The sequence below is a fragment of the Mya arenaria genome, chromosome 5, assembly GCF_026914265.1.
Source record: "Mya arenaria isolate MELC-2E11 chromosome 5, ASM2691426v1".
Taxonomy (NCBI): domain Eukaryota; kingdom Metazoa; phylum Mollusca; class Bivalvia; order Myida; family Myidae; genus Mya; species Mya arenaria.
In genome coordinates, this window is record NC_069126.1 from 44043857 (window position 1) to 44060379 (window position 16523).

The 16523-nt window shown below is 36.2% G+C and overlaps 1 protein-coding gene across 1 annotated transcript in view; it reads right to left on the minus strand.

Annotated features, from left to right (window-relative positions):
- The window catches only part of LOC128235268 (DNA polymerase epsilon catalytic subunit A-like), a 42091-nt gene that overhangs the window by 23587 nt on the left and 1981 nt on the right, over window positions 1–16523 (minus strand). Inside the window, exons 5-22 of the mRNA XM_052950072.1 lie at window positions 15469–15611; window positions 15217–15285; window positions 14667–14799; window positions 14208–14426; window positions 13814–13899; window positions 13444–13563; window positions 13185–13245; window positions 12688–12873; window positions 12187–12399; window positions 11580–11687; window positions 10705–10833; window positions 10257–10359; window positions 7963–8109; window positions 3255–3400; window positions 2515–2663; window positions 1874–1966; window positions 766–910; window positions 265–465 (exon numbers count right to left, since the gene is read on the minus strand). Coding sequence (XP_052806032.1) covers window positions 265–465; window positions 766–910; window positions 1874–1966; window positions 2515–2663; window positions 3255–3400; window positions 7963–8109; window positions 10257–10359; window positions 10705–10833; window positions 11580–11687; window positions 12187–12399; window positions 12688–12873; window positions 13185–13245; window positions 13444–13563; window positions 13814–13899; window positions 14208–14426; window positions 14667–14799; window positions 15217–15285; window positions 15469–15611 — 2451 coding nt within the window. The remainder of the gene's footprint in view (window positions 1–264; window positions 466–765; window positions 911–1873; window positions 1967–2514; window positions 2664–3254; window positions 3401–7962; window positions 8110–10256; window positions 10360–10704; window positions 10834–11579; window positions 11688–12186; window positions 12400–12687; window positions 12874–13184; window positions 13246–13443; window positions 13564–13813; window positions 13900–14207; window positions 14427–14666; window positions 14800–15216; window positions 15286–15468; window positions 15612–16523) is intronic.

The window sequence follows — 16523 nt, forward strand, 5'->3', positions numbered from 1 at the left end:
TAGTCGTAAATTAAAATTATCTGAGTCAAAAGTCTCATAATTTCTCAAATAGCCTTAAGGTTCAAAAGGTGGCAGTTACAAGTTACTATTTTTTAACACAATCGGAGAGACATTTTTATTTTTTAAATTCATTGACACATTGACCATTTAAATAGCCGTTTCATTTACCAGTTGACAACATGAATAGGTATTTAACTTGTTTATTGTTGTGTCAACAACATAAACTTACAATGCACTTTGAATGGACAACAACACCACACTGACCTTCAGTTCAGCAAGGGAGCCATCAAAGTTGAACACTGCATATCGTTTCTTCAGCTTCTTGCCCTCCTCCTTTGATGCAGGGAGAATCATGGAGAGATACGGCCCATCAACCTCAAAGAAGATGGAGTTCTCACTGCGGACCTTGTACTCCATTGTATCAGTGTTGACAAGCTCCTGGTATTGGTCGTTTGTGAAGAAGTCCTATAAATATGAACATTGCACTTGAGAGCTAGGTAAAAGTGAGATTTTGAAGACCTGTAAGCAGAGAGGACTGTTGATAAACTGCCGATCATATTGAAAGATTGGTAGAAATGTACCAGTAGCCAAAAAGAGGGTGTTACCATAAATAAATTAACGATTTTAACAATCTTTAACCGCTTTGTTTCATTAAGTCTGCAGTTAGCAACCACACCTATACTAGAAGTAATCTTAATGCAATATTTCAAACAATTTCCTGTAATATAATTTAAAATCGTATGTTATGCAATGCATGTATTTTACCTTGACCATGACATTCAGCATAGCCCCAGGGTAAGAGATGGTGACCTTGGGTTTCTTGGGGTTGTTGGTTTTAATGACGTAGTTCTCAGGGAACGTCGCAGGCAGCACACACCAGATACCGTCTGTGTCCAGCTCGAGGGGACGCCTAGGAATGGCATGTAAGAGGCCCATGTAATTTTGTCTTGCTATTTTGTACAAGGTAATTGTGTGAATTTTGGATGTCTTGTGACCCATGGTAATATAGTATCATTTGAAAGTGTTTTATTTCTAGATAAAGAATATTATAAATATTCCAGAAATAATATTACAAGCAACTTTCTTGGACCTTGAACGATTGCAAAATTGTCTTATTCCCATCCAATTTCGGTTGATATTAAGAACAAAAGTTCAAACTCTAATAACTTTACCTATAATGTGTTCCATCATTTACTTCACACATATGCATCAGCAAGCAATACCCCATCAATGATACAGGGTTACCAGCAACAGGGTTACCAGCGATCAAAATTACCATTTACACCTATGACTTCATAAACTAACAAGCTCATTTGTACAATAAATACCTTAGAAACACTCTCCCAGAAATACATAATGTACATCATCGTACTACATGTAAATGGTCTTACTAAGTGGACATATTTCAGCCTGGTTTTGGAGCCATTCCTCCTTTAAAAGGAACGTATTACCCCAAAAGGCAGGCAAAAGTTCCCCTGCTCAAAAATCTTCAATGAAAATATTCGTCTGCCTTTTTGTCAAGTTCTGCTGGAGTCATGGTTCAGTCTACACGAGTTGTAACAGAAGAAGTAGATTTATGCCATGAGTATGTACCTGGTATTCTAACATTTTCTACCCAGTAAGTGAAAAGATGCTGCCACATAGTTGCTCAAACATCAGTCGAAACACATCCATTATACAAATGAAAACATGTTATACGAGTTTTCAACCATCAATGCACATATTTACTGTTTTAGGAAGAAATGTCACTGATGATACTGCCACCCTCCAAGCCTTAAAACATGGGTAAAAGGGAGCTCAAGCTGATTTCAAAATCACCTTCTCATCAATTTAATTAGCAAAAACACTGGGAAATCTTATGTAAAAGGCTTACCCAATCTGTTCCACAATTTCCCTGGCCTTGGTGATGATATGGGCACCAGTTAAGCACACGATTCCTGCCATCTCCATACTGTACCAGCGAGCCCTGAGATGGAATTGAAAAACATGCCCATTTTTCTCAAACTTAGAACAGGTTCATCAACTATCTCATCACACTATTCTTGATGTGTCATACATTGTGTTATAAAATTATCCTCTTTTTCAAGAGATTAGAGGCTTTAAAAGGAAATTATTTTAAAGACAATCAATTATGTTTTTGGAACAAAATTTTATATCATGGTAATTCATCTCGAAAACACAAGCAAAATTCAATAAATGTATAAAAAAACACCTGGTTTTAGTGGGGAGCAAACTCACACCTTCTTAGAACGTCTGTGATATAATGTGAACTTTGCTAGATCATGTTGAATATATTTGGATGCCTCTATTTTGTCTAGACCAAAATCCACTGACAATTAATGTCCTCTGTGCTTTGCACTTCCAGTGGAAAGTATTAAAAGCAACCTGCAATGTCTGTCTAACGTGTTCTGGCTAACACAGAATTGATGATAAATATGAAAATTTCATAATATCCAAAACAGTTATTTTCACGCAAATTTGATGATGAAACTTTACACAAAACAAAGTTCCTACCCCTTCCTCATGACGTAGCCATAGAAAGAGTTGAGGATACACTTGTGTGCCAGCTGCAGGGAATCGTACAGCACCACCATGCCGTTAGCCTTCTTGATTTCTGACGCATCTTTCGAATCCTCGGCCTCTGATAGCTTCTTCTTCCAGACCTTTTTAAAACATTTGTTTTTACTTTTTGAAGATGCAAAGACTGTAGATGATGAGTAAAACAGAAAACAATGTGCTATTGCAGCCCTTGTTGGTGTTAGTGTATTAGCATTTCAAATAGATTTTACGATTCATATATATTGTTATGGTTTGGACTTTGGAAGTGTCAAAGCTTCAAATAGAACTAACTCGAGGACCGATGACTTGGCCAAAAAAATAACAATTTCTTATCTCTGCGTGACTCAAGTTGTTTTATTTTTATTTTTTATGACCAAATTTTCCGTTTACTGGCAAGACAGCTTGTACATTTTTACATGCACATCCTCATGTACAATGTAGCTTGACATATTTATGAAATTTTAAGGTTAAAAAATGTTTAAAAATGTATGTGGTTTGGTGAGTGACCTCCTAACCTATCATACATGTACATACTCGGGGTATTTTTACAAAATGCAAAGTTAACCTGTGTGGAAAAGTTATGCTTAGTTTGGAGCTCAAACCCACATCAGCCGGGTCACTAGCAAATTATTATTTTCTGATCCCCAAGAAACTGTGAAAATAGTTGGCATAACAAACAGATTACGCATGTGTACCTTGGTAAGACCCTTGAACTCATATCTCCTGTCCCTGAAAGCCCTCACTGTATCCACATAGAACGAGTTCTCACGTTGACAGATGGTGGCTGTTCGTTCCTCCATTCTTGTATGCTTGGTCTTCTTGTATGCCTTTCGGCAATATTCTAGATCGGGGATAAAAACATTTTGACCTGAGAAACTATTTAAGCTCACATACACACCATCCAAATTGTGGTGATAGGATGATTGGACAAGGTCTTCGAAAGTCATAGATTGTACATGACTGATTTTAAGTAATCTTCTTTATTTAAAGGGCTATTTCTCTCCAGTGACTAGAGCTATATGGCTGGTTATCCAAATAGTCTCAGATACAATTCCCATACACAATCTCCCCAAATTGTGTGATGATTGACAAAGGTTTCTAACGTTATTGTCACAAGACCGATTTTCTTAAATTAAATCACGATAAGTCACAAGTTACTTGAATGAATGGCTATACCGTGTCTGTGGCCTAATGGTTAAGCATCTGCCTACGGAACGGGAGGTCAGGGTTCGATCCTTGGCCGCATCATACCAAAAGACGTTTAAAAGTTGGTACAAGTAGCTCTCTTGCCTGGCTCTCTGCATTTAAAGGGTAGTGCTTGGGAAAGTGGTGTACTCAGTACTGGTTCAACCCAGGAAAGTTGTACCCCGTGTATCGGGTCTTTACACAGAGCACGTTATGTCGTAAAAGAACCAACGGGTCTCTTTGAAAAAGAGCTAGGGTATCGCACCCGGATCCCACCACTGTCTCTTCAGCATACTGTCCCTTCAGCAAAAACAAAGGACCCCATTGGAATTAAGTGCTTGCACTTTCTCGGGTTATCCTTGACCGCAAGGTCTAAAGAAATACATACATACAACGAGCACTTTTTCCTATGGTTACTGGGTTTTAGGCCAAGTAACTGGGTTTTGCATTTATGTGTTAGAAAAACACTAGGTACAAAACTTAATCACAACTAGTGACAACAACATTCCACCAAGGTTTCTTTGACTATCGTTGAAATAGTTTGAGTTGACCGATGGTCAAGGGCATATCAGTATGCTTCACCATTTTTGTTGGGCATAAAAAGAAAATTATAAAAGACTATGATAAAAAGAAAGAAAAACATCTTTATTTTCTTATTCTTTTTTGGTTCCTTGACATCTATCTGTTTGGGTCGGATAGATTGAATAACAGACACTGTTTTTAACTTTCGGGAAGTCTAATGCACATACACATACCGACTAAATTTGGTGAAGATTGGATTAGGCCACTACTTTATATAAATTGGTTTACAAACCCGGCGGGTCTAATTTTCCAAATAGTACAAAAAATAATAATTTGAATTTCACTTCTTTTTTTCAAAAATATTTTCCCGACCGTATTGATTTTGGTGTGAAATGAAAAAAAAAACATGAACAGATAAGAGTACGAATGCAGTAGATCTCGACTGGTTTGTTGCTCCGGAATACTCTTTAAAATCAAAAGAAACAAACATGTATAGATGCCCTGTGAATGCATACACAAAATGGCGAAGTTGGGAGAAAATGAAAATATCCGATACATAATTATGGATTTCTCTGTCAGTTTACTATCATTGGTACATATACTTAAGTCAAATGCTAGATTTATTATTTTGCTATATAATTTTTATATACTGATGTGGTAATTTGCTGCAAGAATTGAATTTGAAATGGACTTGGTGAACATCCCATGGTAAATATCCCGGTTCGAAAATATCAGGACTTAGCATGGATCGAGTTGCACACAACAAGGTCCGAATATATAAGGGTTAATTAAAACTCAAATCTAGGTCTAGTTTGGTTTTTAGTTTTTCAGGAATTGTCTTCACAATATATTAAAGCTCAAATGTCTTCATAATATGTTACTTCCTTGTTTACAAATTAGGTAATTATTTCACTTTATTGAAATTTTCCAATATTGAAAAAACAGACAATGTTTAGAAAATGTAATGTATTAAAACAATACAGTGCAATTTTTGTGCATTTTAATGCGTAAAATGTGCCTTCTCTGTTGTTTTTTTTTTTTTTAAATTCAATATTGGTCAGTTTTTAAGTGTTCTGCATTCATTTTGCTTTTATCTTACCCTTAAAGCTAAACAAATGTGACTTTGATAAAAAGTGTAGTTTATACATGTATACATGTTTTATAGTCAAATTCATTGATGTTTTATATGCATAGTATGTAAGATTTAAACTGTGTGTTGTATTAGAACTTTGAGTGTATTAAAACATGCATTAATAAATGCATTAAATGCACCCTTTAAGAGTATGTCCCCCCCCCCCTTTTTTTTTTGACCACCCGGTGGACATTTTTTACAAAAATTCTAGTAAACCAAAAAATAAACAAGAAACGCCGCAATGCGACAAAACCAGGTTTTTAATGATGTCAGAAGAACTTCAGCCTGTGTCTGTTTTTCTATTTTTAGTAACAGTGACATTGACCCTAGGGACCCCAAATGCAAGCCATTGAAACGTATCCATAAACTCTTCCTTTATACCAAGTTGGGTCAGGATATGTCAACGCTAACATAAGTTATTCAGTTTCAACCATTTTTCTATTTTTAGTAACAGTGTCCTTGACCTTGAATCTAGGGACCCCAAACGCAATCCCATGAAAGGTAGCTATAAACTCTTCCTTTATACTTGGTTTGGTCAAGATATGTGGACCCTGACTAAAGCTATTCAGTTTCAACTACTTTTCTATTTTTAATAACAGTGACCTTGACCCTAGGGACCCCAAACGCAATCCCATGAAAGTATCCATAAACTCTTCCCATAGACCAAGTTTGGTCAAGATATGTCAACCCTAACTAAAGATATTCAGTTTCAACCGTTTTTCTATTTTTAGTTACAGTGACCTTGACCCTAGGGACCCCAAACGCAATCCCATGAAAGGTATTCATAAACTCTTCCTATAGAACAAGTTTGGTCAAGATATGTCAACCCTAACTAAAGTTATTCAGTTTCAACTGTATTTCTATTTTTAGTAACAGTGACCTTGACCTTGGCCCTTGGGTCCCCAAACACAATCCCATGAAAGGTCTCCATAAACTCTTCCTTTAGACCAAGTTTAGTCAAGATATGTCATCCCTAACTGAAGTTATTCAGTTTCAACCGTTTTTCTATCTTTAGTAACAGTGACCTTAACCTTGACCCTAGGGACACCAAACGCAATCCCATGAAAGGTACTTATAAACTCTTTCTATAGATCAAGTTTGGTCAAGATATGTCAACCCTTACTAAAGTTATTCAGTTTCAAGCGTTTTTCTTTTTTAGTAACAGTGACCTTCACCTTGACCCTAGGGACCCCAAACACAATCCCATGAAAGGTATCCATAAACTCTTCCTATAGACCAAGTTAAGTCAAGATATGTCATCCCTAACTAAAGCATTCAGTTTCAACCGTTTTTCTTTTTTTAGTAACAGTGACCTTAACCTTGACCCTAGGGATCCCAAACGCAATCCCATGAAAGGTACTCATAAACTCTTTCTATAGATCAAGTTTGGTCAAGATATGGCAACCCTTACTTAAGTTATTCAGTTTCATAGGTGAGTTTGACGCCGCCCGCCAGCCCGAACAACGACGTTTGTCATTCTAATAAGCAGGTTTCACTATGTGAAAACCTGGTTAAAAAGGAGTGGTCTTAGCCAAGGCTTCTATAACAGCTCATCAGATGATTTGGAAGACCTTTTAGGAGCTCTCCTTGAAGCAAACTGGAAGTGTCAATTGTTACAATTGTTCCAAACTTGCTATGACAAACTCATCGGGACCTAGGGCAAAAGTTCGAAATACAAAAATATAGCACCAAACCCAAACCACGAGTCCGAATTATGTCTCACGTTTAAATCCGCAAATGAATTGGTCATTTATATTTTTTCGTAGTGAAAACAGCAAGCTTGAAAAAAATAAATTATTATTTGTGTTCATTTTATTTAATTCATGTTTATCATTACACAAACACTGATATAAAACACTTATTTTACACTGGGACCTCCTCTGAATTGGTTGACCAGAACAGTGCAACTAACATCTGACATTTTAAAGTTATTCTTTCTGAGATCTCATTTGAGATTGTCATTGAATCGATAAAAATCTGCACGTTTTATACATAAAAAAAATCACGAGCTTAGGTAATTATTGTCTCTAATGTCAAAAACATAAACCAAATAACTAATTATATGCATTATATTACACACTTGGTTATTTAGCGACATGCTGCACACATATGCAGCTTGATTTGCAGATCGACATAATGAACACAGAAAATGTGTAATTTGACCACAGGGAGTGAAATGTGTCGACATAGCGAAAAAATCGAGATAGAAAAATCGACATTAGCAGAAATATCTTAGAGAAAGAAAAATCGACATTAGCAGAAATATCTTAGAGAAATAAAAATATCTTTGGGACCAGGAAAAAAGTATGACACAACCAGAAAATCGAGATATCAGATGTCGACAGGAGTTTGGACTGTATCAACCAAAGGTAACCCATAAACTTCTTTAACATCAGTTTACAAAGAAAATCTGCTCACAAATCACATCGGTTGGTTGAAATGGCAGTGTACAATCACATTACTGGGTTATTTTAATTTCAGTACTAAAGCTCTTTTCTATTTGAGACTTTTTGGAAGCACATTTACTGTTGCTGAGGGATGGCATCACTTAAAACAAATCATACCTGCCAGTCGTTTCTTTTCAATCTCGGCCTGCTCCAGCCTGGGGAGTTCATGGAAGGCACGGGGCCGTCGACCGGGCTCCGAAGGAGGGAACTTTTCATTCTCTAACTGCTGCTGTATACGATGGTATTCGCTCCTTGTTGCCGGCACTAGCAACAGTAGAGTAACATGTTTATCAAGATCAATGAAATTATTACACAAGTGAATACTGTTCAATTTAATCAACTGTAACACACTTCTCTTGAGAGGAAAACGTGCTGGAAATACATTCTAAAGACTTGAATTATTTTTGGTAATATAGATGCCAGTTTCCTGTAATATTAAAATGTTATAACATTTTTTCAATTTATGTTTTTACATGGGGGCACGACAAAAAAGCATTGAATGAAACTGCTTTAAAAAACAACAACAGGAAATAATGATGCTGTACTAGAAGTATACAGGTTGTTGGTGTAACTTTTTTAAGCTGTTAGGATTTCCATTCTGTCTATACACTGTTGACAAGGCAAACTATGTTGGATAAGATGGGTTTTTTTAATTTGCTTCTCCTGGTATTGCACAGCCAGTCGAGTTGGCTTCAGTAGCCCATCAAAGCAGGCTGTGATCCTTACATTATTACAGGCTCACAACCACTTTGACAGTCTCTCAAAAGCCTTTTTCAATCATTTACCATTTCTTTCATCTTCAATGCTTTATTAAAGCCTCCATCGTCTTCATTCATATCTGAAACCATCAGTTTGCTAGCTGTCAATAAAAGACAAAACCTCAGTGCCTATACCCCATTTCTTTCAATTATACCATTATTCTGTAGTACATTCTTTTGAGAAATCAAATATTTCATTCATGTGAAAACTTGACCTCATGAATTGAGTTTTGAAATTAAAGTGTTTGTGCATTTCCATCTCTGCAGGAGGAATACAAGTACATTTCCATTCCAGGAATCCTTGCCAGGGTTTTCATTGTTGGTAAGTGAGAACTGCTCATCAAAGCAGGCTGTGATCTGGTAATGTATTCATCAGTTCACAACCACTTTGACAGACATTTCAGTCATTCTAGTGAGGTACTTCACTTTATGCCAATATATTTGGAAGTTTAAGACACTAGCAACAAGTCACATTTAATTAATGTACATGTATGTTTGTTCTTATCACAATCATCCAGGATATATATTGTAGATTTTTGTTAGCAGAAAATTCCAAATTTCTTGTGACATATCCACAGCTCCAGTTTCTTTTCTGTTCACTCAATTGTCTTTATCAACATCCAGATGCAAACATGTACGTGAGCTCATCAAAGCTTGCTGTGATCTGAATACAATAAACCAGTTCACATCAACATTTGATGACCCAAATACACCTTTTTTTAAACAATACAATCCTTTTATGATGAACCAATCATCTAAATATCTCGAGTCTATCAATTTCCTTATTGCTGTAAATCCTTCCTTCAAAATGTTATTTTAATCCCTCTACCATCTCTTGGGAATCCTACATGGCAATTCTTTCCTTTCTCTCTCACATCAGATCTTTTCACTTTCATTTCAAAATATGTGAATTGTCCTTCACCTTTCTGTCAGTTGAGGCTACATTACAGCAGCTCATCAAAGCAGGCTGTGATCAGGCTAGGCACACCCATTCACAGCTTGTTTTGACGGCCACTACAAGTAATAATGCATGTTGTGAAAGTCTTCCTCTCAAGTCATCTGGTTCCTTTAGCACCAAATATACTGATATTTCAGATCCACTCCTGTTTGAAAGATGAAAGCAAGTCTTCCGGTGTCATCCTGCTTCACCGACTTCAACAGGATTACATTTTTCATCCATTCTGGCTTTTTTCTGAAGTTAAGAACTGAATCAGGCTCACCAAAGCTGACTGTGATTTGCTCTGAGCAGCATTTCATAGCCACTTTGATGGACCCAAAACAGATACTGATCCGCTTGGATGAAATACAAAGGGGAATTGATGGACTAGTTTACTTTTAATATCATCAGTCTACTCTCCAAGAAACCAGCTCACCAAAGCAGGCTGTGATCTGACTAATATCTCCATATCACAACCACTTTGGCTGACCAGTGACTTGGTCTTTCAACACCAAAATCCTCCTCATCTCTTCCTTTGGTCAACTATCAGATTGGTAACTCTATTGTTAATTCTATTCCAACATATACATGTTTTCGAACCTTTCTTGGCTTTTTCCTTGTTATCTTAGTGGCTTTTCCATAGTAGTATTTGACGTAGTTATGTATGTAATTAAACATTTAAATCATAGAAAGAAAACAAAGTGTGTTGTACATACTGATTTCTCCCCTCCACATCCAAGGCATTCTCCGTTGGCACGTTGCTCCAGGCTTGTTGAAGTCACATGCAGCACAAGTTGCCTCATCTACTATGGCAGGGGGCTGCAATTATAGAGCAAGAGTGATTACCACAAATAGGTTCTCTGCTCAGGCCTAAAAAAAGGCCTAAAAAAATAAATACATTTGGTTCGGGTTACCCCCCCCCCCTTTTTTTTTATTGATTTTCACTTAGTAGTTGAAAACCTTAAATGCTTATACAAAAGATTATTTCAACACCATTATCCAATGATAAAAATCCAAAGATCCAAGCAGTTTGACTCAGAAAAATAAGCATTCAAGCACTGAATAATATGTTACAGTTTTCCAAAGTCTCGTGGTTGACAAATTTGGGTGTACCCTGGGAATTTGTGTCCATGTTTCCCTGTTTAAAAAAAATTACAAACTCACCTGAAGTCTGTTGGTGAGAATGATGTTGGGGTACATGGCTCCGACATCCAGATGGTAGATGATTGGGTTCTCCAGTCTATTAGGACAGTCACGCAACATTGATAACCGCTCTATGATATCAGTGCATACCTGAGAAATTAATCAATGAGTATACAGGGCTTTTTCTGCCCATTTTGGGAAAAAGACCCTAGACATTTTGGGAAATTTTGCGTCGGGAAAATGTGGAAATTGGGAAATATTACAGTGAAAGAAAAAGCTGTCTAGTCTCCTGTGAATTAGGAAATGATTTAATATTAGTTAATTTTCCCTTTAAAAGACCCACAATGGCTGAAATACCAATCCTTGGGGTGTAAATATCTATTGCAATAAATCATCACAGATAATATTTTATATCTCTGAATGTGATAGAAATCAATGATTTCTGAGTTCAATTACCAAAAAAACTTCACATCACATGATTTATTACGATGTTGAAAATGAACCAGTACAGGTAAAAAGAATTTCAAAAAAAAATTGGGACTTTTCTGAAGATTGGGAAAAATATCTTATATTTTGCTTTGGGAATGGGTCCAATAGTCGGACCCGTGGGTACTATAGAAAAAGCCCTGGTATATGTTATCATCAACAAGGCGAGATCATTAAATTAAGATTAGAATTATGTCTTTATGAAATAACTGCAGACATAATTTAAGATTTGTTATATATTACTATCACTTTTTGAAATAATAACACAAGAAGGAAGAGGTGATGGAGTATTAAATTTATACTCATCTTAATTATCTGAATATAATAAATAGTCAATATACATGCAATTGCCAATTACTCGTATTATACTTACTATATATTATAGTATATTTTAAAATTATTTTGTTTACCTCGTTCAAGTTTGTGACCTGATCCATGGGTATTTTCTCCTCTACTTCAATAGAGAACCTCATTGTTCCCTCCACTTTGTCAATCAGATTCTGGAAGGCTTCAGGCACCTGCAACATGTCAAGTTCAAGATCAATCCATTAACAACTATGCTAAATGACAACTGCTTTACAAGATGTTGGCTCTATATTCCTTCTGCTACAATTATTTTAAAGAAGTGTCTTAATTTGGAGTATTAAAAAGGAGAGCAGCTGGATTAGAGATTCAAGGAAGACCCAACACTATTTTATAGTTACAAGTCTCTTGTTGCAACTGCCAGAGCGTAAAATTAATAAATTCCAGCTCATTCTTGACCTTTATAAGTCCAAAGTACCACAATTAGTAGAATGGTTTATACCCACAAAACAGTATCATTCTATAGAATTCTGAGAAGCCAACACAAACAAGTCTGTATTTTTCAGTAGAATAAGGTTTTTACTCCAAAACTAAAGATCCTTGAACATTTTTTAGTTATGGACGAGGTCAAGGTTTAGACTGCCTGTTCTAAGGCTAACACATTATCCAGATTTTTTCCATAAAAAAAAGGAACAGCTTAAATTTAAATATTACCATTCTGAACCTGCAGGGGATATCTGCCCTGAAGACCCCCGACTCTAATGCCTCTACATGTCCACCAACATAGGTCTCACTGTCCATGAGGTGTCCGTCCTCTGTCAGCTTGTTCAGCACAGACTCTTGCTTGTTGGGGAACACGATGTTTGCATGGTAAGCCTGAACCATCAACAAGGCTTCACACAGGGTACCAGATCCCTTTCTAAGTACCTGATATAGAAATCAATAGAGATCTTGGGAGAAATTAAAATCCATACAATAAAAGCACTAAAAATCTTACACATAAAATTCAGCAACAGTAATGTAACTGCTCATCTCCACACCATTTATTTATTACCTCTGCCTTGTAACTGCTTAATTACACTTAATTTAATATTTACCTTTACCTCAAAGTTGATTCATACTCAAAACACAATGTTTTCTGGATTCATTTTAAAACTACTTCCCACATGATTTGACAAATTGTATTATAAAGCATTTCCCCACCCCTGCCCTTACCTCATCCGGCTCCATAGGGATGATGGTGCACAGGGCGAAGGTGAACGGATGCACATATTCCTGGTACAGGTAGAATGTGGCCACTGCATCAGACACAGAGTAGTTGGACAACACTTGGGGTTCCTCTGTCGCCATTCGGCACATCTCCTCAGGATCAAGTTCAGTTGGGTCATATCTCAGCTTGGCCTGAAAAATGATGGGGTTTCAAGTTTGCTATGAAGAAATAAATCAAAGGTTTAGTGTGAGACGGTCCTTATTCTATACAAAAACAGAAGTTTAATTTGTTCAAACTGCGCCCTCAAATGCACAAGTTCACCCTTATTTACTTTGACATAAAACATGCAATGTAATGATAAATAAGTAGTTCAACAAATTTGTTGAACTAAACACAGTTCAAGAAATCATTTTAAGATTATACTTTTATAGTTTTTATATACCAGTTCTGCACATTAACATTTTTCTTCAACCAAATCATCAGTCAGTCAGTTTTAGCTCACCTTTGCAACAGCCTTCAAACCCCGACTACCAACTGGCAAATAGCTGTCTCTTTTAACCCATCTGAAATATCAGATTTCACAACTTTACAGGACTCATCATGCTTAACCCAGCATGTCACTGTTAGAAATATTGTCATGATGAAATCACATTTTATAATAATAATAATAATTAATAAGCCACTGAACACTGGAAGTCTATTTCTATTAAAATCAAGAAGCAAGTTATCTCAATCTATCTAGATCACAGTGCAATCTTCACCTGAAGCAGTCCATGTGTATGGCGGGTCTGGCTTTGTACTCATCCTGGCTGTCTTTCTCGAAACCAATTTCGCGAGACATGTCCAGACCATGGAAGGCTGCCCGTGCCTCCACAAACGGCCTAAAAAAAACATTTTTAAAATAAAGAACAAGTCCCCTGCTTGAGCTTACTACAAACCAAGCATCAGTAAAATGGCGTTTAAAAAAAGTTGAAGCCAAATATTTTAGCATTCAGTCTTGTTCAATCAAGTTCCATAATCTGTGACAGAATACCAGGTTTTACTAACTAATCATTCAGTGAAAAGTTTTTAGTCAATTTCTCGTAACTCATACAGTATTAGTGACTGAACATTTTGAAGTAATTTCCATACCAGTCGAAAAGGTCACCGTTGTATGTAGCAAATATGTGAGGCTTGACCTCCAGTATGTGGTCAAAGAACCTCTGTAGAAGTGAAAACTGAAAAGAAATGTCAGTAAAATCCCATGTTTCCTATAAAAAATAAATAAACACTTCGGGTGTTCCCAAAAAGATTTAGTATCAACAGCTCACTTACTTACTGGTGTTTCACTCTCAATTTATTTTAAAAATATGAACACAAAATAATCTTAATTTTTAAAATGACTTCAATTCAAAAAAATCTGAACACCTTGACCAAACAAATGATGACTCATTTCACTTGTTACACAATCTTATTGAAATGCTTCCCCAACCCCACAATGTTCACACAAGGAAAGCTACTTCAGTGTAAAGACAAATACTCTTACCTCATCAGATTCATTAAATATAATGAACGGCCCGGGAAACTCGGGTCTTGGAGTATATTCAAAGTCTTCTATGTCCTGGAATATTATCTCCCTATTAGTAATCAGGTATCCCTGTCCATCGATCATGTATGAGATCATAATGATCTGGTCAATAGTGGAGTCGGGAAACTTCAGGGGAAGTTTTGTAGTCTCAATATCAAATGCTAGCACCACTGGGTCCTGAAATGTAACAATAACAGGGATGCCAACACACTGAAAATCATAGGAGACTTTTACCCAATAAGGGGTCCTGACACTAAGACACAATAAAGTTATATAAATTAAATAAATTATTTTCAACTCAATTTATATCCATTCAAGGTACATATTACTATTTTTAATGCAAATCTCAAATAATTATAACTTGACGAGTATAAAACAATTGAAAATTAAAACTCTTGAAGAGAAATTACCACTCACAGGTCTATGGACCAGATCCTCCCTTCGTTTGATCTCTGGTGCCTGGCTGCCCCTTCCCCTCACAGAATACCAGTGGCCAACATTCAGGCTAAGGTCTATAGACACTCGCACATGGTATGGGACATCATGCTCTCTGCAGAAGAAATAGATCTGCTTCATCAAGCTTGCAGAAGTTAACGTCTGTTAACTTTAAAATGCGGTTCGCTCCAGAATTTTCTCACTCGTTTTGGGCTCAAGTTCAGAACTGGTCAGATACTATGTAAATTTCCTCCAAAAGTGAAACAGAATTCAAATCTATTGTATTAAAAATGTTGACCCAGAAAATATTTGTTGTATGTGCGTATTTTTAAAAGAAAAACACAGTACCCTATGTTAAAGTTTGACCTCAGTCAATTAATATTCAATATGCCCAAAGTCTTAATTCTGCTGTTATGACTCGACAATTTGACTGATAGTAAGGATTCCAACAATACATGTTTAGTATGGTATACTTAATACGTTTGGTGACATTTTTATAACTCAAACATGGGGAGTTTCTGAAACCACAAACCTGATGTCAACTATGTTCTCCATTTGGTCAACTGTCTTCTTCGAGACGAGATCATCATCATCCATGTAACTGAAACAATAAATCACAATATGTTTTCAAGTGCCAGCAATGCAACCATTACACTTGCATTACTTATAATGGCTGCGAGATAAATGTTGTTTAAATTGTGCTTCATCAAGACAACCCAAATTTTCATTAAGTTTCACAATCAAACAAGTTTTTTCACCATATGTAGGCAAATAGTTAAGATACCTTGTGTAGACTTCATGTGACTTGTCATTGGCCTTGTTTTTGCGTACAGCAGGCTGGATGTCACGCTTAACTTTCATCAAGTCTTCAACGGAGAGGAATGACAATTTGACATACTGCCTTTTTAAACCAACCAAATGGTTATGCTGAAATGATCAAATTTACATTTTGAGCATATCCTACAAAACATAGTCTTACTTTGATTAAAAAATAAAAACCAATTTTCAACATCATGTTATAAATATTCTTTTTGTCAGTAAAACCAGAATATAAAATTTCCTGCCCACTGCCCTTACTGCAATGTAAACAACCTAGACAAGAGCTGTCACAGAGACAGCGCGCTCGACTTTTCCGCCGCTTTTCGGTGTATGGATGTAAAAGTTTTTGCGAAACATGCATGGATCACTGTTAGATAAGATTTCAATGCAATACATGATGTGCTGAGATATTTACATAAATTGAATGGAAAATATTTGAGTACAGGTTGGGGGCATGATGGTGAACAAGTGTGCAAAGTTTCAAAGCCAGATGTCAATGGACTTTAAAAATATTTGAGGTGGTACGCAAACTTTAACGTAAATTCTAAGTTGAAAAAGGGGCATAATTTTGTCAAAATGCTTGATCGTGTTACCTCCTCCTGTGTACAGGTTGGGGTTATGATGGTGAACAAGCGTGCAAAGTTTCAAAGCCAGATGTCAATGGACTTTGAAAATATTTGAGGTGGTACAAAAACTCTTTCAAAAACTTGCATAAGTGGTTACGCCAACGCTCAGGTGAATAGGATAGCTCTCCTTATTCTTCGAATAGTCAAGCTAAAAATGGTACATTGTTGTAATACTTGAGATCTTAGGTAAAGATTATTATTGCTAGTGTATTTTTTTAATTTTCTTTCAACGAGTCCCAGGACTTCTAGGACTACAAATGAGTTCAAAAATTTAAGGCACTAGTCCCAATTTTCAGGACCTAACTTAAAAGAATATATTGATTCAATATACTTCACATGAGCTTCTGATTAATTCGATGGAAAGTCTAAATTAAACAGTATAACACTTCTGAAC